The sequence below is a fragment of the Microchirus variegatus genome, assembly GCF_963457635.1.
Source record: "Microchirus variegatus genome assembly, chromosome: 19".
Classification (NCBI taxonomy): Eukaryota; Metazoa; Chordata; class Actinopteri; order Pleuronectiformes; family Soleidae; genus Microchirus; species Microchirus variegatus.
In genome coordinates, this window is record NC_139820.1 from 4,905,869 (window position 1) to 4,928,057 (window position 22,189).

Consider the following 22,189-nt stretch of genomic DNA (forward strand, 5'->3'; position numbering starts at 1 on the left):
AGGGCGGAACCTGCCGTCAGAGCCAGCGTAGTGTGTTGGTGTTCAGCGGGGACACACTGACATCTAGTGGTTGAAGAGCAAAACTGCAGGAACATATTGTGCCACAGAGCCACTGTTTTATGAAAATAATGTTTAAATAATATTTCTATATTATATGAATATATTATATATATATATATATATATAAAAAATAATATTTATTTTTATAATTTATATAATTAATATATATTAAATATTAGACAAAGCTCTTCAGAAGAGATTCAAAGGTTGTGGGTTCGAGTCCCACCAGAGTCGTGTTATTTATAAATGCATAATCTTAATGAACTTCCTCTATATAAACACATGTAATCAAGTGTTCCTTGTGTATTAACACATTTAGAAGTGAATCATTAAATTATTTATTCAACCCAGCTTGGATGAATGAAAGAACACAATATATTACTGAACATTATTTAGTGGCAGCAGTGGTCATTTTTCATTTTTATTTTGAATTTAAAAACATGAACCACGCAAAACTCAAAAACAAACGTGACACACAAGTGCGCGTATTTTCCTCATTATTCAAGTTTAATGTTCTCAAAACCATGTAAAGGCGGCCATGTTGACATGAATCCAAACATTTACACTATTCCTGAAGACAATGACACAGAGATATGCAGAGACAGACACTTAAATAGCCCTCACTTGTCAATGAGATCCTGATGAATATGTTAAAAGTCTATGGCTTCAGTCACACACGAAGAAGTGGAGTGCGACACGGAGGAGGAGGAAGTAAAGTACGAGCAGCTGATTCTGAGCTGATGTTAGCTGTTATTTAATCAGGTACAGTGTGTAAAACTTGGTAAAAAAATGTACATTTTTAGAGCTCAAAACGGACAAACTAAACGTATACGTTGATATTTTTACGCTGCATAGGTTCGACAACACACTCGGAAGGGAAGGGTAAGGTGTTATAAACGTTACTTTATTTTACACACTGTACACTTTTAATGGGAAAATTAAGTTTCCTGATGAAACGGAGGGGTAAGTTGTGCGCTTTCAGTGGGGACACACACACACACACATACACACGCACACACAATCCGGCCTGTGTTTACAGGCCACTGTTCCTCATCTTGTATCATACACAGCTAATCTAACAGCCCTCAGTGTGAGGAGGAAGAGGAGGAAGAGGAGGAAGAGGAGGAGGTCCTTTTTCTCACTAAAGTGTTCCACGTTATTGCAGTTAATGACATACACTTGTCACATGTTGACCTTTGATCATTTACAGTTAAAAACAAGCAAAAAAAAAAAAACAAGACAAACAAAACAACAACCACAGGCAGAGCCAGTATTTTCCGGTGAAAAAACCCCCCTCAGTCTCACAAAAGTATTATGGTACGTTCCAGTTGTAGTCGGAAGTCAGAAGTTCCGAGTTATGGGGGGAGTATCTGCAAAAGGAAGCCGAAGCAACCGCTAATTACATTACACTTAAGTCATATTTCAGGGTTCCCACACCTTGTTCCAGGACCAATTTCCACTCAGACTCAAGCTTTAAGATGAGACAACTTTTGCTCCCTTTCTTAACTTTACTCGCTCATTGTTCTGCGCGGAATCTCGCACGCCGATAGCGGAGAGAGACGGCGGACTGTCCACAACAATGCTAGTAATAATTACGTCTCGTCGTTTGTCCTGCGTAATCTATCGTGGGAGACATTTAGCTAACATTTAACAAAACTCAAGCACTTTCAACGGCCCATGTCTATTTAGGGCTGATTTTCAGTACCTTAAACCTTCTTTTTATATATATAATTCAGACACTTTCAAGGATTTCAAGGACTTCTGACTTCCACTGTAAATGGAACGTGCAATTTCATATTTTGTACTTTTCTGCTGTGAGCTGCTGATGACTGCCCTCTAGTGGCAGTCTGACCTATGTGAAGAGCTCTTTAACCAGATATGAATAATAATAATAACAATAATAATAAACAATTGCATGGATGTGTTGCGTTCTGAAATGTTTGCTAATCCACAGTCACTCTTTTAATTTTTTTTTTATTTTTTACAGTTGTGACTGTGACAGAAGCAGAAACTCTGCTGCTTAGAAGAAAAAAGGCTAAAATGGTGTTTATGGACACATGGCTATTTCTTTATATGTTTAATATATACTGTATATAAATAATAATAATAATAATAATAATGATAAACCTGTAAACCCAATCACCGCGTGAGCATGCAGTCACACACACACACCACACTGCTTCACCCTCCGAAAGAAAACAAAAAAAACATGTTTCACTCCAACCGACAGAAATCTCAAAAGCATCATTCAGCCCTAATGCACACGCAAAACCTGCGAAGAAGAAGAACTAGTAGCTGGTTCAGCGTCACAGCGTCCCGACTAAGATCAGATTACAGAGCCATCGATAATGCGATGTAATCGAGTCAAAATGGCTGCCGTTTTAAAGTACAAGGATTATAAAAAATGGTGTCCAGGAGAAAAGCTGTACATTATATTTCTTTTGTTATCGTTATCGTCGTTTCTCCTGATGATAATAACAGAGACGGTGCGTGATAATGCTGATGCCACAGAGTTTAGAAAGTAAACTGGCTCAGTTTTTGCTCGTCTTGTCTGCAACACAACAACAACAACAACGACGACGATGTCCATCAGCACCCGTGATCCTCCCACGTACGATAAATAGAAACATTTCACACAGTAGAAAAAAAATGTCATCATTGTTATTGCTTCTCGCGGGAGGCTTTCAGACCCAGGTCAAATCGTCCTTAGTTAGTGATGAAGGTTTAAAAGCTCACACGGTTTAGAGGAAAATTCCCCCGACTGAACCTGTGCTGTCATGATTCTGTGAGCTCCACACACACACACACACACACACACACACACACACACACTGCTCAATCTAAACACTAAATAATAATAATGAAGGTGACATTCGACCCAGGTCTAACTACGCACATCTGACCAGCCTGAACAAAGCCCTCTTTACATTAACATTTAACGTAAAAGGGATATTTCAGAGTTGTTTTGCTTAAATGTGGATGTATGAGGTACTAACTCTCTCTCACTGATAAGCAGGGACAAGAAAAACACTCGTTTAACCTTTTTAAAGAATATATTTGCTGCTTTTTCCATCTGGAAACGATACGTTTAGACACCGTCGTCTCCTACACCAAAGCCCATTGAGAAAAACGGAGCGGTTTGTGTCCTGCTGCCTACTTTGCTAAGTTTGGTGTTTAAAAATACATTGCTCTGATTTACCAAAGTGACGCACAGTCACAGTATTATACATTTTAACGCACTGAAAGAGGCAGAAGGTGGATCGACAACCCCGTGTGCTGCGATGTAAAATCGCCGATTTTCTCAATGGGCTTTGGTGCAGGATGGTAAAGGGTTAACAAGAGACTGTTTCCAGCCCCCAAAAAAGCTGTTAAACATAAAATTTCCACACATAAGAAGGTGTGTGGTTGTCAATAAGAAGTTAATCAGCGAGAGCGAGCATCTGTAATATCTCATGCAACCACACACACACACACACAAAACCTGAACTATCCCTTTAACGTATCGGTTGTGTTTCACGTATGTAACAGCTCCTCCAGTCTCATCGGTCCTGACGCACACGACCGAGGAAAGCCACGTCTCAGTACTGCGCCAGTGAACGTCCGCGTAAAATGCATATATATGTATACGTAACAGCGCCCTCCAGTGTCGTCATCTGGTCCCGTCACTCCCAGATTCAGAATATTGCTCCTCGTTTTTTTTTTGTTTTTTTTCAAGCTTCTGGTGCAAACGCCAACTCTTGACCTTTTCATTTTCCCCACCCTGCAGCATGTGATGTTTGGTGGAGTCGCCCGGGGGGGCAGGAGAAAATATGTGACCTTTGTGCAAAAATCAGCCCTTTATATTGTAAAGATTGTTTTTTCCTTTTTGCTTCAGGTTTGTTAATTCTTTGTCTTCCGTTTGTGCAAGCATGCTTCAGTTCCATAGAGACTGGCTGTGCAATAGGACAGAGTCCAAAAGAGAACGGGAGGGGGGTTTGGCTTCAGTGAAGATGGTTAGGTCAGTGCAGGGAGGAGAGGAGTGGAGGGTTATGGGGTGGATTCAAGTCCTCTGCCTCCATTTTCTACCTGGAGATCATGGAGCTGGACTGTGATTGGCTGGACGAGGTGGTGGCGGCGCTGAGCTGAGAGAAGCCGCTGTGGCTCGACTCCAGGCTGGTCATCGAACCCCTGAGAGGAGAGAAGAGATGGAGAGGGGGGGGAAACAAAAAAAAACGTCACATCGTGAGGAAACGGCGGCTTCAGCTGATTTGTGTGCAACACCAGATGAACCCAGTGACGAGCTGAATGAGTTCAGTGTGCGCCACGCATCGCTCACATGATGCAAAAACCATGCAGCCCAAGTCAAACCCACAGGAGGGACAATTAAGCTACATGACTGGGTTTGTACAACACGTGAAAAGGAAGAGAATCAGGATTTGATATTAGATTTTATCATCTTGTATTCAAATGTAAGAGCAACTTTAACTACATGATTGAGTCGTTATATTTGAACCAAAAGCACCGTGATGTGGTTAAACAGTGTAAGTTAGTGGGAGCAACCATGAAATCCCAATATCGTTTCCAGGAGCATGCACGTGTGTTTAAAACATATTTGTGTAAATCTGTAAAAGGTGATTATCAGCACTCTACTCTGTCTGACACCCATGATTACATACATTACATTAAAAATAACTGTTTAATTTGTTTAAGGACTCCCACCACAATAAAAAAACAACTCCCACAACCCATCTTTGGGTCCAAAACCGGTCTTTCGGAATCCCTGATGTAGATTTGGAATAATCACTAACAATCGACCAGACCTTTAAACTACGAGATGCATTCAAGGAACCTCTTAATTTTCATTCCACGACTGCTGCCAATTATGTTATGTTATGTTTTTAGTTATGTTTTTGTAATATACACTACCGTTCAAAAGTTTGAGGTCACTTAGAAATGTCCTTATTTTTGAAGGAAAATCACTTTTTTTTTCAATGAAAATAACATTAAATGAATCAGAAATCCACTCTATACATTGTAAGTGTGGTAAACGACTATTCTAGCTGCAAACGTCTGTTTTTTAATGGAATATGTATGTACACGTATATGTGTGAATAGAGGCCCATTTCCAGTGTTCTAATGGTACATTGTGTTTGCTAATCGCGTTAGAAGGCTATTGGATGATTAGAAAACCCTTGTGCAATGATGTTAGCACAGCTGAAAACAGTTTTGCTGGTTCTTTAACTATATTTTCTATCCATTTTGCAGCTCTTTTGATGAATAAAAGTGTGACTTTTAATGGGAAACAAAAAAATTGTATAGGTGACCCCAAGCGTAGCGGTAGTCTATCACAAATCGCCACAGTAACTGATCGAACTTTTTAAAATCCTTGCAACAGCAAAAAATCAATATCAGAAGCGGCACCATAACACGCCTAGAATAACTAATGGCAAACTTTTATGAAGCTAGCCAAAATTTGGCATAATTGACTTAGTCCAGGTGAGACGACAAAAAACATCAGTGACCTTGAGTCTTTTCTGTGTTAGGAGGGACAGTGAAATGAAGGGAAGTGAGATTCAGATTGGTGGTAATAAGTGTGCCAAACTTAACCCAGTCTAAGATTCCTTATATCGTTAGTCATGCAGGCAGAGAGTTAGACTGGCGTCTCGGGTTGAGGACACTTGTTGTTAGGCAAGGCTTTCAAATCCTGAGCAAAAACAGATGCGATCCCACATCTCTTTGCTGCGTCATTTTTGAAGCGCGGCGGCGGCGGTGGCCACAGGGGCAGGGGGTTAGCAGACAAAAGCGGCGATAATGAGCTAGTGCTAAAGTGAAAAAAAGGTGGGTGTGGGGGGGGGGGGCAATCACTGAGCCACTTACAAACTGTGCACATCGTAGCAAGCGGTTCTTCACAGGAAGAAGACAGCAGGAGGAGGAGGAAGAGGAGGAGGACAAAAAAAGGGAGCGGATTGGACAGAAAAAAGTTGGATTAACAAGAGTTTCAAAAGGAAGGGTCCAGAAATTTGAGGCTTGTAAAAAACCATGACGCGCTAAATTAAGGCTTCTTCCTGAGGTGATTTTAGCAACATGACATGATTTAATCATACGTGTCACTGTGTAGTACGATGTGGAGAAGGAGAAAAGTGGAAATAAAAAGTGATGTTTGAACACCATGGCATGAGCTGCAACTAACGATTATTTTCTCGATTGATCGTTTGGTCCATAAAATGTCAGAAAACGTTAAAAAACGTTGATCAGTGTTTGTCAAACCTGGAAATGACGATGTTCTCGAGCGTCTTGTTTTGTCCACAAACCAAAATGATTTCTTTGTTATGTGGCGCGGAGAAAATATTCACATTTAAGAAGCTAAAACGATCAGAAATCTTGTTTTAATCATGAAAAAAAGCCTAAAACCGATTAATCGATTTTAAGCCCCATCGCACTTAACCAACCTGAAGTCCTCGGAGCCCAACACCTCGGTGTAGTACATGACTTTACACTTGTGCGAGGACACCTGCAGGGTGGCCAGCACGTCGTCCACTCTGGGCAGGTTGGTGGCCGAGCACGCCGGCATGTTGTGGAACTTCCACTGGAGGATGTAGAAACCTGGCCATCGTGTTATGTGGGAGCCCTGAGGACAGGATACAAACAATGAGCCAATGAAAACCCAGTAAAAAAAACACATTTCTTCAAGTTCTCAGTGATCTCAGACACTCACCTGCACACTCTCCCCCTCCTTACAGGTGAGAGGCGACTCCACCATGCTGTAATCTTGCCCCAGCGTCCACGACTTGTCGATGAGCTGGACGTTGTTGCCCACCGGCGAGGTGATGCCGTGGGCGACCAGGGGGTCTTTGCGCGCCGGCTGCGGCGCACGCTTGGAGTGGTAGATGTTGAAGACGACGTCACCTTTGCACACGTCAAAGTCCCAGGTGATGACGGAGGAGGCGTCGATGATTTCAATCAAGAGCTAAAACGACAGCGGAGGAGGAGGAGGAAGGTTGAGTGATGGTTCAGGAGAAAGTAGACAGAGAATCAGCCTGTTATTTGCCTTTTTTTGAATAATCTATATTTGCTGATTACCATTTAATCAAGCTAATTATGGTAAACAGTGAACTATGTTACACCGTTTTGTGCGTTCAATATTAAAATTAGTGCTGGGCTAACACATTAACGGCGGTTAACAGAGTCAATGTTAACGCTAATTAACGCAATGCCACGTGCGTGACGTTTTGTTTCCGTGCCTCCTGATTGTTAAAATGAGTCTCCAAAGTAACGCTAAACTTTAAAAACAGAGGAACACATATACAGTACACAGGCACGCTAGTTATTTGTAGCATTGCTCTTTTCGTTTCATAAACAGACCGCTCCAGGTCGACTGTAGGCACGCTAACGGCGCTAAAGGAGCTAACTGGTAAGCGGTGCCTGGACTCCGGTGCCGCGGCACGTAAACATGACGTCACGCATGTCTTTTTCCCGGTCAGTCGTCATGGAAACGTTAATTAGTGGTCATGGTGCGTTAACGCCGACATGCTCATCGCTAACTTCATCAGATGGAGGAATAATCTGTTAGTGTCAGTTATCGAAAAACCGTCTTCACTAGAAATCCACACCAGGTGCCACTTGCCGCCACATTATCGGGTTACCTGTGTACCTAATAAAGTGGTGGGCAAATTTTTTCATTGTCATGCCACATTTGACATTGGCATGTAACGGCCACTAGATGGCAGTATTGTCCACAGCGAAGATGCTGCCCTCACCTCGTGCGGCGCTCCTTTGAAGATGCTGGCGCTCTGGTAAATCGTCTCGGTCCACAGACGGACGTCCTCGTTGTCCAGCTCCTCGGTTGTGCGGTACATCGACTTGGGGACCAGGCCGCCTTCTGGAACCTCACACTGCGGAGAATAACACACAGAACTGGGTCAGTAAAGGAGACCTGAACCAGTGTTTAGACCAAGAAAAAGATTAAAAAGAACCTGAAATACGTTTATAAACTACTCACCATACACTCTCCTCCCAGGAAGTCTGGGATGATCTCCTTGTCGATGTAGTCAACCAGACCTCCAGGACCCTGGTAGTCATTGCCGGCATAGATGAGGAACTTCTTGCGGGTGTTTTCATCAATGAAAGGACTCACCTAAGACCAGGAGGTGGTTGTTATCAGTTGCAGGCCGTGTAGGACAATAAAGAGCATGCGCTCCTCAGTGTTCTCAGCCATTACATTGTACAATTAACACGTCCAACTTGTCTAACTTGTGAAGGAGCAATTAAAGTGTGTCCCTCCTGGTTCTCACCAGTGTCCAGAGGACGGGGAAAACTCTCGGGGCTCGCAGGATGAGCAGCCGCCCCAGAGTCTCCGGGTAGTTGGCCTCCACGACCTCGATGATCCTCAGCAGCGCTTTGACTCCCGGCCGCCACAGGTGACGCATGTTCAGTCCCTCCAGATCGACCAGGCACGTCCAACAGCTACGGAGAGAGCGCAAGTGAGAGGATTAGGGAGCGGATAAACACACACGACACAAACACACAACTGACCACTTAGCACCTGTCACTCTGAGGTGAAGCTTAAGTGGTGAAGGCAATGCTTTGCTAATTCAGGATCTCTCTCCCTCTCCCCTGCTCCTTCCTCCCCTAAATGAAGTGACAGCCATTCACAGTTCACATGACTTCCTGCGTGGCTCTCATCCCAGCCACCTCCTCCTCCTCCTCCTGTTGGAGAAGGCTGACAGATGACGGATACCGTCGCTGACTGAATTGGTGCACTCACAGCTGAGCCTTGTGCATTCTTTCCATTTTGGGAGAGATAAAACCCTCTCTGGACTCACTCGTGGGGCACATGTATGTTTGAGTGTGAAGCAATATCCAAGATACGACGACGACGTCACTGAACTTCAACAGCATGGTGACATGTTTTCATGTTTAAAATAGTCGTTTCTACCTTCGTACGTGACCACATTTAATACACTTCTAATACAGTTCAGCTTTGATCTTCTTTATCGTTTGTTCGTGCAAATGTTTTATTCAAATAAAAAGGTCCAGGGTGCCAGAAATAGTGGCACCTAAAGATGAAACCGAATGCACATTCTTGCTGGTTTAATGGTGCAGGCTGCTCTTAAAACCAGCGACACAAGATAGTGGCCTCCTTAAAGCAAGGTCCTTGCACAGAGTACATAAAACTAACTCTATTCCGAGGCTACAAAAGCCAAATGTTTATTTTGAAGTCACTTAGACACTTATACAAACACACTTATGAGTAGTATATTCAATTCCTGCCAGCAAACCAATTAAATGTCACACATTGGACATTAAATCATGGTTAATATTCACCTTTTTTTATCTTCTCTCACTCATCTGAAACACACACACACGATCATTTATACTCTCCACTGAGTGCTATTTAAATAGTTTTATTCTTTATTGCACTGTAGCTCTTTTAGACACCGAGGATTTCAATGTCAAAACTCCTAAAATACAGTATGTTTTCCTAGTTCCGAGATGTTTTCAAATTCCATTAATATATTCCAAAAATACACTTAGCTTACAAAAGTATTGGACTACACTTTACCTGATAGGTCGACCAAACACCTTGGTGTTCTCCTCGCAGCGTCTCAGACCCTCCTCGTTGATAGAAAGCACCTATGACGACATAAATATGAATTTGGTGGTCATATATTGAGAATTTGGCTCTCACATTAGCAACCAGAGCACCGTGAATTGAAGCCCGTTTATAAGTGTGTGTGTGTGTAACATACATGTCTGAGGAGAGATTCCTCTCCAAGAGCGCGGACCAGCCCTTTCGTGTCCATATGGCCCAGCCTCAGGATGTACAAAGGACGGCCATCTACAGGAAAAACAAGGGAAATATTTACACGATCCATCACACTGTTTACATTCGACCAGCCGGAACGATAAGTGGAGCGGTCTGTGTTGTATAAAAGCCTGTTCTCCTGTTACGCAACAAGCGACTGCGTCAGCGTCGAGTCAAAATGCTCTCATTGTGTTTGTTAATCTTTATTCTGTGCAACAACAAAAAAACAGAGATTAATCGTCCACAAAACACAAGAGCCACTTAAATGTGATTTATGCCAGGTCAACACCCTCTAATATGAATAAAGAATTCATAACGTGCACCCAGATCGAGAAGTGCTTGCGATTGTGCAAGTTGTTTGGGTAACGTCGTAATGTCGACACATTGCCCACATGTTTACTTCACGTCTGTGGGCTGCCAGGAATGACAGTGGTATGTGTGCGAGTCTGTAACCCGATCACGTGAAGAAGTGGAGATGCAAGACCCTCCCTTCAGCTGCATTTTGCAAGTCTACCTTTGTCGTGATGGTGCCAGCCCCCGGTGTAGTAGTCCTGGAGGACCTGTGGCGAAGTCCAGGTCTCCAGCAGATAATCCACCTGGTGCTGCTTCCTCCAGGTCAGGGACTGACACAGGATCTCCCGGGCTTTGTCGATGTTGAAGTCCCTGGCCCGCAAGAAGCGCAGGATGTGTTCGTCCTTAGGGATCTGGGTGGAGAGAGGAGGGCGGGTAGCTGTAATTCAGCAGTGAACAAGCAAACTAGTAGCTATTAAAGGTCCAGTGTGCAACATTTACAAGGGTTTATAGGTAAAAAAAAATAAAATATATATTACCCATTTGCATGTTTGTTTAAGTGTAAAAACATGTTAAAAAATAAGATTGTTTGGTTGTCATACCCTGTTTCTACAGCAGCCTGAAAGGACAAACCTGCCAGACAGTACATCTCGTGTTTTTAACTGAAGCTAACTCTGCAAATGAAGAACAAACCGCATGCTTTCTGGTTTGTAAAGAGGCTACCGTTGTTGGAGGAATCTGCAGTCCCCACCATTAGACGTCACTTAAAAAAAGAGAAAAAAAATTACCTTTCCCTTGTGCGTCTCCTGCAGCCATTTGCGAAGTCTGATCAGACAGCTCTCCTGCAGAGGGGACAGGTCGCCCAGGTAACGTTTGATATAGTCTGCATCCAGTTTGTCTGCAACACAGAAACACAAGAGGAAATTAAGATCCATAAACAAAGAGCAAATCATTTCTTGTTGCTATATATATCAATTGCTCACAAACCTTCAGGTGTACCAGCCAGAAGCTCATTGAGGATGTCTGCCTGAAGCGAGGTGCTCTCCTGCTTGGCGTCGACCGTGGTGCTGTCCTTGGCGTTGGCGGGCAAAGGGATGGAAACGGCGGGTGTGACCACGAGCTTGGGGACTTCGGGCGGACTGGTGGAGAGGGTGGTCGGCCTGGGCGGAGGCAGGGTACAGGAGGAGGGAGTCCAGCGAGGTACGCGAGTGATCCCCTCGTCCTGGAGCTCCTTCAAGTAGTACTCGATAATTTCTTTTCCCTGTGAGGTAGTGAAAAAATGCATTTAAAGATTGACAAATACGGGTTTTGCTGTTTTCAGCTGTGCTAACATGATTGCACAAGGGTTTTCTTATCATCCAATAGCCTTCTAACGCGATTAGCAAACACAATGTACCATTAGAACACTGGAAATGGGCCTCTATACACCTATGTACATATTCCATTAAAAACAGACATTTGCAGCTAGAATAGTCATTTACCACATTAACAATGTATAGAGTGTATTTCTGATTCATTTAATGTTATATTCACTGGAAAAAAAGTGTATAAGGACATTTCTAAGTGAGCCCAAACTTTTGAACGGCAGTGTATAAAGATGTGAGTTCTGTATTCTCCATGTAGGACCCATTGTGTCGCACTGTGGAACTAAATTACTGTTATTAACTTACGCATCTGTGCCTACACGGACATAAATGCTTATTATGGGATGCGGCGAGCCCACACACACACCTTGTTGATACTGCTGGCATACTGCTTCATAGCGATCTTTTCCACCGTGCTCTCAAAGCCAAAGAAAGACTTGATGTCCAGGCTGGCCGTCTGCTCGAAGCACGTCCAGTCCTCGTTCTCCGGGTGAACCTGCATCGGCACACACTGTATTTTCATATACTGTACAAGCGAGCAGAATTGAGGCGTTACTATGGCAACCACACACCCAGATGATGACTAACACAGAGGGCAAATTTTCACAGCGTGAACAAACTGTCAGTGGGAGTTTGTGGATCATTATGTCCAGTCCTTTCCATTTCTCAGCGAAACTAGGGGCATGTAAACACACACACACACACTCATGCTTCTGGTGTGTGAGATAAAAAGCCTGCGTTCCATTTATCTTGGAACTGGAAGTGACCAAACAGCTGATAAACAGAGAAAATAAACGCTTGGATCACACCACAGCTGTGCTAGCATGATTACTGACCGAATAGCAGCAGGTCTCGTGGATGATGACCCTGTTGGAGAAGGTCTCGTTGTGGGACTCGATGTGCAGCGTCCTCTCTTTTTTGTTGAGGGTGTTTTTCTGGATGAAGTAGACGTAGTCCACGCCAGCAATCTGCAAAACCACAGAACATTTGAAGTTATAAACAAATAAACAAATAAACGAACATCAAGATCTGCTGAACAACGTACCCTTTTGAGCAGGCGCGGCGCGTCCACGTCCAGGGCACAGCGTCTCTGGACCTTGAGGATGGCGCCATCTTCGCTGGCCTCCTCCTCCATCACATCGCTCGCCACGAACATCGGGATGAGGTGGCACGTAGGGAATCTGCGCTCGTAGGCCTGAAACGGACAGATAATTATCAGTCAACGCCGGAGCTTTGTTCTAATTTTAAAATTCTTCTGTCCACAATGTCGCAGAAGTTGAAGAAAATTTGCTTTTAGTAATAAATGTGAAATTGAATGACTGAAAAGATGTGATTACACCTGGCTGCAGCCACCAAACAACCATGCAAATCATACAATTAAGTTTCTTCAAAATGTAACCTGAACATGGTGTTCTTGTGGAGGACTCGGAGTTCTAGTAATTGAAAAGAAACATGACATTTCGCGTGTGATTGAAGGGCAGCTTCAGTTTAAAAACACACACAACCACAACATCTTGTTTCAGCTTTCAGAGCCTGGAGAATTTCAGAGACTCAAATAAGACCGTACAGCAAACAAAAGATCCTTTAACTTTTGTACCACTCCAAACTTCCCATTCAAGTGCTTTTTAATTCCATGACAACAAAGGCCTCAATACTTTATTACATAACCAGGTTGTAAATAACAGTTGCCCCCCCCCCCCCCCAAGGGAAACGCTGGTTGCCGGAATGCACATTCACATAGAAAATGCAAAACATAAGCAAAGCTCTTATGCAGAGGCCGAGTCAGCGGTTATGCAACGAGGCTGCGGCCGGTACAGTGACCTGTAACCATTTCACCATCTTTTTCTTTATCGCCACAATTCTCTCATCTTGGATCAGACTGGCGGCGTTGTGCAAACTGGCTGACTCAGCGATGTGATGTTCATGATAACGTTAGTCAAAACACAGAGGCGGTCCGAGACGCTTACGTCGCGGATCCTTGCAGCTAAAATCCAACAGAATGTTTTGAAAATGCATAGCAACTTTTTTAGAAATGAGGGCAGCCGCTTTCTCTTTATGAAACAAAGAGTTTATGAATAATAATCTGCCCAAAAAAATTAATCAGTCTACCTCAAGTTTTGTGAGCTTATGAAAATCCACTAACTCGTTTTCAGGAAATGAAGGAATGCATTCATGAAACACCAGGGAAGCACAGACATACGAGGAATTAAGAGAGAGAAGAAACAGGCATGTAAATAAGAAAGACTGTGGGGAATGCTGCACTGCAAAAAACATGATTATTAAACTGTTTTATGTTATTGGATGGAAAAAAAACAGAAAACCAGCCAGACAATGCTTGCATAAGAAAATCCTTGGCATCATATATCGGCCATTGGCTTCCTCTGATCCAGTGCAAGTATGCAGTGTGTCTGGAAATACGAGCGCTAACTGAGATTTAAGCCTCGGTGTAAGTAAGGACAGGGTCAGAGTGAGAGTGCGTGAGTTAGTGTCGGATGAACCTCGCTGATAAAATGTCTGTGCTCTGCGAAGCACAGGACAACGCATATGTCCTATACTAGAGAAATGGTTTCATGTGCATGCTCAGAACCACTTGTGCACCGTGTGTTTCCTGCCTTTAACCATCGGCGTCACACAAAGAAACGAGCAGCAGAGAAGTTATAGGCTAGTTCATTAGTATGCTGGGCAACAGCGGCCATTGTATTGTGTCAGAGTAGGCAGTGAGCAGGGCTCGCAGCAGCTCCTAGCATACCAATGCCAGCGGAGCTGAAACACCCAGCTGCCTACTGTCCACTGTGCCCTGACTGAGTCAATTGTGAGCTCTGTTTTTCAGCCCCGATGCTCTGGAACAGTGGGTGCAGGCTTTTGCGCCGCCGTCAGCACAACAAGCATCGACTGTAAACATCATCCAACAACCATACAATACGCAAAACAAAAAGAAGACGCAACCACAAATGCCATGTCATGTCCAAAACACCACTACTGTTCACTCCAACAATGGCCGTACATACTGTACAAACACACAGGGTTGTTCTGCATTAAAAAAGCCATTTCCCACACACACAGCTCAATTTTTTTTATCCGTCCCCTGTGCGCCGTAAATAGCCTGACAGTTTGTCTTAAAAACAGGAAATGGGACGGTCTTGGCGATAGGTTATTCTTGAGAATGGCGCCCTAAAAATAAAGTGCATGCTGTTCTATTTCCAATAATACACACACTGACCATTTGACCAGTCAGTACAAAAAAATCCAGTTCTAAGTCATTTTTTTATGAGCCGTTCTCACCAATACTTGTTTTCATAATAGAATGGATGAAATAAACAATCCCTGAACAACAGGAGGAAGCTCTGACAGCTTTGAACTAAAATGTAATAATGTTTCATAGACAAAGCAAACTACTCTCTTTTTATCTACGACATATTTTCAATTGTAATTGATGTGACAAAACAAATTACCAGAGTGTGTCAGTGACAAACGAGCGAGCTTTTCCCCGGCTATGTCAACTTGCCTGAAACAGGATCGTGTTTGCATTTCGCATCCATTTGCTCCATGATTCACCTGTCACGCAAAGTGTCTTCTGCAGGGCATGACTCAAAATACACAGCTGGAAGCAACTCGAATAACAAACAAACACTGCATTAATATTAAGGTCATTGGGCATTTCTCCCAATCATAATTAGTTTTTTCCCATTTTTTCTCATTTTGACAAAATATCTCATATTACTTGCCAGGTGTGCAGTAAGCTGTATGTGTTGCATTGATGGCATAACAACCAAAACGAGCATGGTTCCAGAGCTCCACTCCTGCTTAAACTCTTTCCTGGAATACTAAAAAATATAAGACTGACTCATACGGACGTCCAAAGTACGCACAAGAAAATATGAAAACAATACACGGCTCCTTAAACCCTTCCCTCCGTTTTCCCTCCGGACAACAGGAAGTGTGGGTAAGGGCACAGGTATGGATGTGTTCTGCTCAGGAATCGAAATTGAGGAAATCCACAAACTCCAAAGGGAGACATAATAAACTTGAGGAAAGACAAAAGGCGACCGCGATGAAAGTATGTGTGCGTTGTGTGTTCTACTGGCGGGCCGCCCAGACATTATCCTTTACGCATTACTGGCACCTAAAACAAACAAACATAGCTGCAAGCAGGGTCAAAACAAAAGCAGGAAAAGGGAATATCTGGCACGTACCAAGGTATTTTTTTTAAATCATTATAAACCACAGTTCTTGTTTGTTTGTGTGTCACACATCAAAAGCCATCACTAGTTAACCTTGAGTATCATTCATAATTGTTTCTACCGTGTTTCTGGTAGAAAAGCTCAATGTTCTACAGTTCTAGCTTTTCAAATGTGTGGATTTTTTTTTTTTACCTTTTAATGTAAAACTGCTGTGTGCTACTACTTCTATTTGTCTGGAATGTTAATGGGCATTGACGCTGGCAATTATTTGTACTGATTGCAAGAAAATTCTGCATAATCACCATAATCGCGCACATTAAACGTCATAATAAGAGCTGGCTTAAGATGAGAATTCATTACATTACTGATTGCACTTTGTTTTCAGATGACGGTTTTATTTTTTTTTAATCGTTTGGCCCTTTTCCAGTGACGTCTTCATCTGCTGTGGTTTAATAGCATGCGAGTGGAACATTAGCGCCACCCTCGAGTGAGAAGACTGAAAAATAAAAGGTATTTCTTGAGCTAATAAACAATGACCTGTTTTGGCTATAGTGTGCTGTTTATTTTTGATAATATGCCAATTTAAAAATGCTAAATTTGTAAACAATTCTTACCATATGACATTTAACAACATCCTATTTTTCGAGGTCTGGGAAACACGGTCAACGTTTTATGGACCAAACAATGACTCAATAAATCAAGAAAATATTAGGATTATGAACTTGGATCAAGCTTGTCGTGCAATTATTATGCCATAAAATAAAATGACGGTGACAATTTAATAATTGCAGGCCTAGATACAGTGTTCCTCCCCTGTTGAGGGATGGTTTTTAGGTTAATGGATCAATGTCAAAGTAGGGCATCAATTTCATTTGCCGACATCAAACTTGGAACAGGAGAACACACATTCCACAGACTGCACTTCCTTCGACTCACTGCGGTGGCGTCTCTTTTCGTGACAGGAAGGATAGCAGTTGTACTCCCGTCTTGTGGGACGACACGCATTTCGTGTTGCGAGTGTAAATAACCAACAAGATCTAAAAAACCTTATGTCACCAGCGTGTTTACAATACGGCTTTTCCTATGTACGTTTCCACTGCCTTCGTGAGCATTTGTGCATGACTCACTAACTGCCTGTTTACCCATCAAACAGCAAATCGTCCCAACACCTCACAGGTTATATACAGTAAAAACATACGTACGTGCATACATACAGCCACAGGGCTCACATCGTGACACAGTGACTCTAAAGCTTCTCTTAAGCCCAATAGACAGATATACCTGCAAATGACTGATCTGGTATTAACATTAAGGTCAGTTATTTAATTTTCTAGCACTTTATCCTCCACATGAGGGTTGCAGGGAGCTATTACAGTAACCCAAAAAACAACAGAGAATAGGTAGGAGGTCGCACTAGATGTATCAAACGTCAATAACATATTAAAAATGTACAAAACAAATGTTGTGATCAATGATTACATTCATAAATACAAATACTTCTACTCCAATGACTGAATGTCCATTTGCAGAAGTGGTTACATCTCCCCATTAGCGCAACATGCCGCGAACCCTGCATTTCTTTCACTAGCTCATGCGCTGCAGTTTAGACTATTTAAACATAATCTACAAATAATACGAATAATAAGAATAAGGACAAGAGGTCTGAGTAATACTGAAAGCCAAGAAGCAACACAGCCCAAGGGAACTTGAGGATTGCTGGTTCGAATGCCAGGACAGGTCAAGGGCTGGGGTGCCCCCGAGCAAGGTAACCAACTATGACTCTTTGATGCGTGTACACGACTCCAAACAGAAACTAAAACCAGCCATACATACACCGAAAATGGGTAAGACGTTACAACAAGTCATACGAAGAATAAAAGTGAAACGGTTCGTCAGTGCACAATGAAGTGTTGACATGACTCCGGTTACAGATGGTGTACGGGCCCAACAATGTACCATGTATATACTGTACATTCAGTAGTTGCACTGGATCGTATGGAATGGAAGGAAAAGAAAAAGCCCAAGGCAAAGCTGTCGTGTCATAGCAACAGCTCTGATACAGCTGTTCACAAGAACTAGAGGGAGGAGGAGCAACTGTGTAAAGACATGAAGCGACTTGATCTTTAAGATGTTCAGGAAAAAGCCTTCACACGAACTTCAGCTGAACAGCCGAGGGCAAAATACCACAAATTCTCTTCTTATTTACATCGTTGTCACACAATAGAGAGGAATAAAGTTTTTTTTAAATACTAATTGGGGCATCAGAGATTAATTTGCTTAACTACTCGACCCTGAAAGTGAGAGACGAGTCGCTCCGTTTGCATTAACGTGAAAATCCTTTAAGTCTCGTCGGGGGGAGCAACACTGACCACAACACACTTCCAACTTCCTCACTGGCCGGATCATATATCTGGAGCTTATGACAGTGGTTGTGTAATATAGACGACAGCTGCCCAGGGGTCAACTTTTGCCGTATTCATCAGCTGGGCTTTTCTGCTGGCTCGCAAAATGGGGACATTTTTGTCGGAAGCACTTTAGGGATTAAGACATTTGATGTCGATGGCTTCGACACAAGCCTATTTGGATGAGAACTCGAGCATTTACATTTCAACTCTGGATAAATACATCCAAATCATGATGATTCTATACATTTTTGTTGATCTGAGGACTAAGATTTTTAGACCAATGTATTCTTATAAGACGACATAAACTCATAATACTGCAGTCATTTGGTCCATAAAATGTCCCAAACCTCAAAATGATGATGTTCTCAAATGTTTCGTTAAGTTTTAATGATTTATTTGTTCTATGGAGCAAAGAAACCAGGATATATTCACATTTAGGAAACATCAGAACACATGTTATTAAAGATAACACTCAAACCGATTATCAAAATAGCTGCAGATCAATTTTTATTTGATTGATTGACGAGTTGCTGCAGCTCTTCAGCCGTTTCACACATTTGTATTTGTACCGCGTGTTATTGTGCACCATCTGACAGTGATTAACTGGCCTGAATGACATTTAATGTCACTCAAAGAGGGTGTCAGAAACAAAGACACAAAAGGAAAGGGTTTGATAGAATTAGAGCTAAATAATTATCAATTTCACTACTGGACATCACTGAACACCAGTCGGACAGAAAATTACAGACGGTGTCACATTCATTATTCAGACAGGTTTGCCACAGACACGCAACCCTCGTCTGAAAATAACGGTCCTGGTGCAGAAAAACACTTGCTGGCATCTGTTTACATAATTTGACGTGGAAGAGTTTCAGTGTCCGGCTCATGCAGAGGAAAATTCCTCCTGGTTTTCATTTTTGAGAGCAGAGCCATGAACTCGAAACTAGGTCAGTGAAAAGTGTGTGTGTGTGTGTGTGTGTTTTGTTCTTACCGACTCAAACGCGAGGGATCATGTAACAAAACCAAAAAAAGGACTATAACATCACATTAAACATGTTTCAGGTTTCAATTCAGACAGGCTACACCGGTTTATCGTGTTAGCGGTGCCTTTGAGTCTATGTTTACATCTTTACTTTTAAGAATGGTGGGTGACTGCAGCAGAATCCAAGAAAATGAGGATTCACTTGGCTTGATAAATTGGATGCTTCTTTGGTCACACAATACATGCGATGACCTGCCAGAGCTTTTAGAAGGATGGAAACAATAAAGTTTTCACTCTCACCTCATTGAGTACACGGATCATTGAGTACACAGACTGATCGTGTGACTAGGAAACCACTCATGTGAGCTAAAGAAGGGAGAAACTATTCTTCGGGAAAGATCCTGTCATGGATAAGACAACTCCAGACTCCCAAACTCCCCATAGCAAGGTCAACCAGTTTAGCAGCTTTACACTGATGTTGACACAGCCTCCTGCACGGGAACAAACATAGTACTATTCTGTTTGTAGAGTAAGTAAGACGGCGTTTATTTCCTGTACTCAAGCGGAGAAGATGGTTTTTCTCTACGAAGCTACTTATTTTTATGACACCCATGAGTGTTGTGAGATTTCCCAGACAGTCGCTTCATCCAACAATAGTTTTCTCTGCTTCTTATTCGCCGGCTCTGCCATGATAAGTGTGCAAAATAACACTATTGCTGCCTTTATCTTATAGTCGGTACCTCACTAGGCCTCGCTTGAAACCTTGTCAGAGCAGATGCCAAATAAAAACGCACCAGAAATATTCGCACAATATTCAAGCTTGTCCTCTATATCTGAGCTAAGGTGTGAACTGGTTGTGGGTTTGGAAAGAGAACAATATCCTGATTGAAAGGACACAACAATAGAGCATTTGGTCTCTCTGCATACCACACCACCCACTTAACTACTGCCACTGATCTCACTGTGTACAGTGTGCATTGTAATGGCAGAACCGCCTGGAACGACCGACTCGGTGAGAGGAGGGGGAACGATCTGCAAAAGCGTGGGGACCTTATATCAATGTCAAGCCCTAAATATTTGGGAGGATGTGTGATATAATCAACTGGAGAGCTACATTATGTATGCGCGAATGAATGAGTGTGTGTCTGTGTGTTCACCGGGGGAACTGAAAGCAGCACAATGTCCGTCTGTTAGCGATCAAAAAGTCGCAGAAAGGAACAAGAAATGCTGGACAACATACGCCGAAGCTTAAACTTGATTTTTTTTGTGAACATATAAAAGTGCCGAGACAATGATGAGTAAGATATTTCCCGAAGTTCCTCATTGAGCAACACAGAGAACAGGAAACCGCGGCGTTATTGACATCCTGCTCGACAGCGAAGAGGCGAGCTGGCAAAGTCGGATCACTGCAGGCTGCCTCTGCCGCAACTACGACAAGATTCAGTGACTTTATCAGCTGCCATGAGCCTCTTAGTGAGCGGTTACAGTAAACACACTGCAGAAGCTTCCCGGTCACATGACGCCTCGCAGCTGACAGCTGGAGGGAGGGGGGGGGGGGGGGGGGGCGGAGTGGCTGCTCATTTTCTGATCACCCCTCTGTGCAGATTAATGGACTGCTGCATCTGAGCAGGGGTGTAATGTGGGGACGCGTGAATCACAAGAGGAACGAATAGCGAATCCACCGCGTTGGATCAGAAATGGGACGGCAGATTAATCTATTTTTTGCCACGAAATGTGCTCAAAAAACCAGGCCAGCTGCACCTCGATAAATACAGTAACTCACTTAAGATTCAAGGTCAACCAATATGCATCTCACTGTTATTTTCATAACATATTACTACCCTAAATGAACTTGGTCCACAAAATGTCAGAAAATGTTGATTAGTGTGTCCCAAACCTCGAAATGCTGATGTTTGTCGAATGCCTTATTTTGTGCAGAAACCAAAATGATTCAGTTTTAATGATTTCTCAGTTATGCGGAGCAAAGAAACCACTCAAATCTACCTCAAAATGAGATAAAATACACAAAAAGAAAACGTCAATCCGGCCCATAAATAACCACGTATTGGCGCAGCAAAGACCGTCGCAACATTAGCGTGCCACGTTCATATTTGCGTCATTAAGCTGCCACACAGATCTGACTCACTGCTGTCGCACTGAACGCTGAAATACACTAAAAGGGTGACTGTGTGTGACAGATTCTTCTGCTTCCAGCAGTGCAGAGCTGAGCCGAGCGGGGGGGAAGAGGAGGAGGAGGAGGAGCAGCGACGGGAGCAGCATCTCGACCTTGCAGCAGCCAAAGAGGGTGAATGAGCGTCCTGGCGATGAGTGAATGAAATCAGCCTCGGCGTTTCTCACAGGCTGCTGCAGTCACGTGGCACAGTGCTGGATTTTAAGCAGCACTCCCGACGATAAACTCCACTCCCAAAGGACGGTATTAACTCTTCATTATTATTATTATATTTCGTTTACGGCAGACGGCATCTAGCGCAGCAAGTGAATTAGACCCTGCAGACACAGTTCTGACGGTTTCATTCAGAAGAGTGGCTGGAGATTCTATGAATGAGACGAGACGGCTGCAAAGCTGAGGGAAGCATCGAAGGCTAAATGGGGTAATCAATGGGAAATTACAACCGAGGAGCTGCGGCTGAATAAAGAGGAAGTGGGTTTCACAGAAAATGTCTGGGCTCTCTTTCGATCGACCACATTCCCATATCAAAACAAACCTAATGTTGTTTTTTAAAGGTGAATATTATTTGCTACAGCATATATTGTTATAATATAAGTTGGAATGACCTTACAAGACACAACCTGGTGAAAAGTAGACGTCAATACATGGCACAGGTCATCAAACAAATCAAAAAAAAAATAAACTTATGGGTGGAAAAACGATGTTCATTGGCCAATGCCTACCTCTACCTCTGATCAAAAGGTTAATTTTAGACCCAAATTCATCCGAGTCAAATGAAAGCCAGGACTCACAGAAAGATTACAACAACAGACTAAAGCCGTGATATTTCCAACACAAGAGAACTGGGCTACACAAGCCTTAACAAGACCTGGCCATAAGTGGGTCAGGACATGGGGGGGGGGGGGGACAGGATGTCGACCTGCCAGGGCTG

General features: G+C 43.0%; 1 protein-coding gene across 1 annotated transcript in view; it reads right to left on the minus strand.

Annotated features, from left to right (window-relative positions):
• Positions 1–597: 597 nt before the first annotated feature.
• LOC310940889 (SEC14-like protein 1) overlaps positions 598–22,189 on the minus strand; it is a 30,441-nt gene continuing 8,849 nt past the window's right edge. Inside the window, exons 3-16 of the mRNA XM_083905932.1 lie at positions 12,545–12,694; positions 12,336–12,467; positions 11,867–11,995; positions 11,123–11,396; positions 10,924–11,033; positions 10,359–10,548; positions 9,789–9,877; positions 9,602–9,672; positions 8,331–8,502; positions 8,039–8,173; positions 7,797–7,931; positions 6,755–7,006; positions 6,489–6,667; positions 598–4,227 (exon numbers count right to left, since the gene is read on the minus strand). Coding sequence (XP_083762058.1) covers positions 4,122–4,227; positions 6,489–6,667; positions 6,755–7,006; positions 7,797–7,931; positions 8,039–8,173; positions 8,331–8,502; positions 9,602–9,672; positions 9,789–9,877; positions 10,359–10,548; positions 10,924–11,033; positions 11,123–11,396; positions 11,867–11,995; positions 12,336–12,467; positions 12,545–12,694 — 2,124 coding nt within the window. The 3' untranslated portion in view covers positions 598–4,121. The remainder of the gene's footprint in view (positions 4,228–6,488; positions 6,668–6,754; positions 7,007–7,796; positions 7,932–8,038; positions 8,174–8,330; positions 8,503–9,601; positions 9,673–9,788; positions 9,878–10,358; positions 10,549–10,923; positions 11,034–11,122; positions 11,397–11,866; positions 11,996–12,335; positions 12,468–12,544; positions 12,695–22,189) is intronic.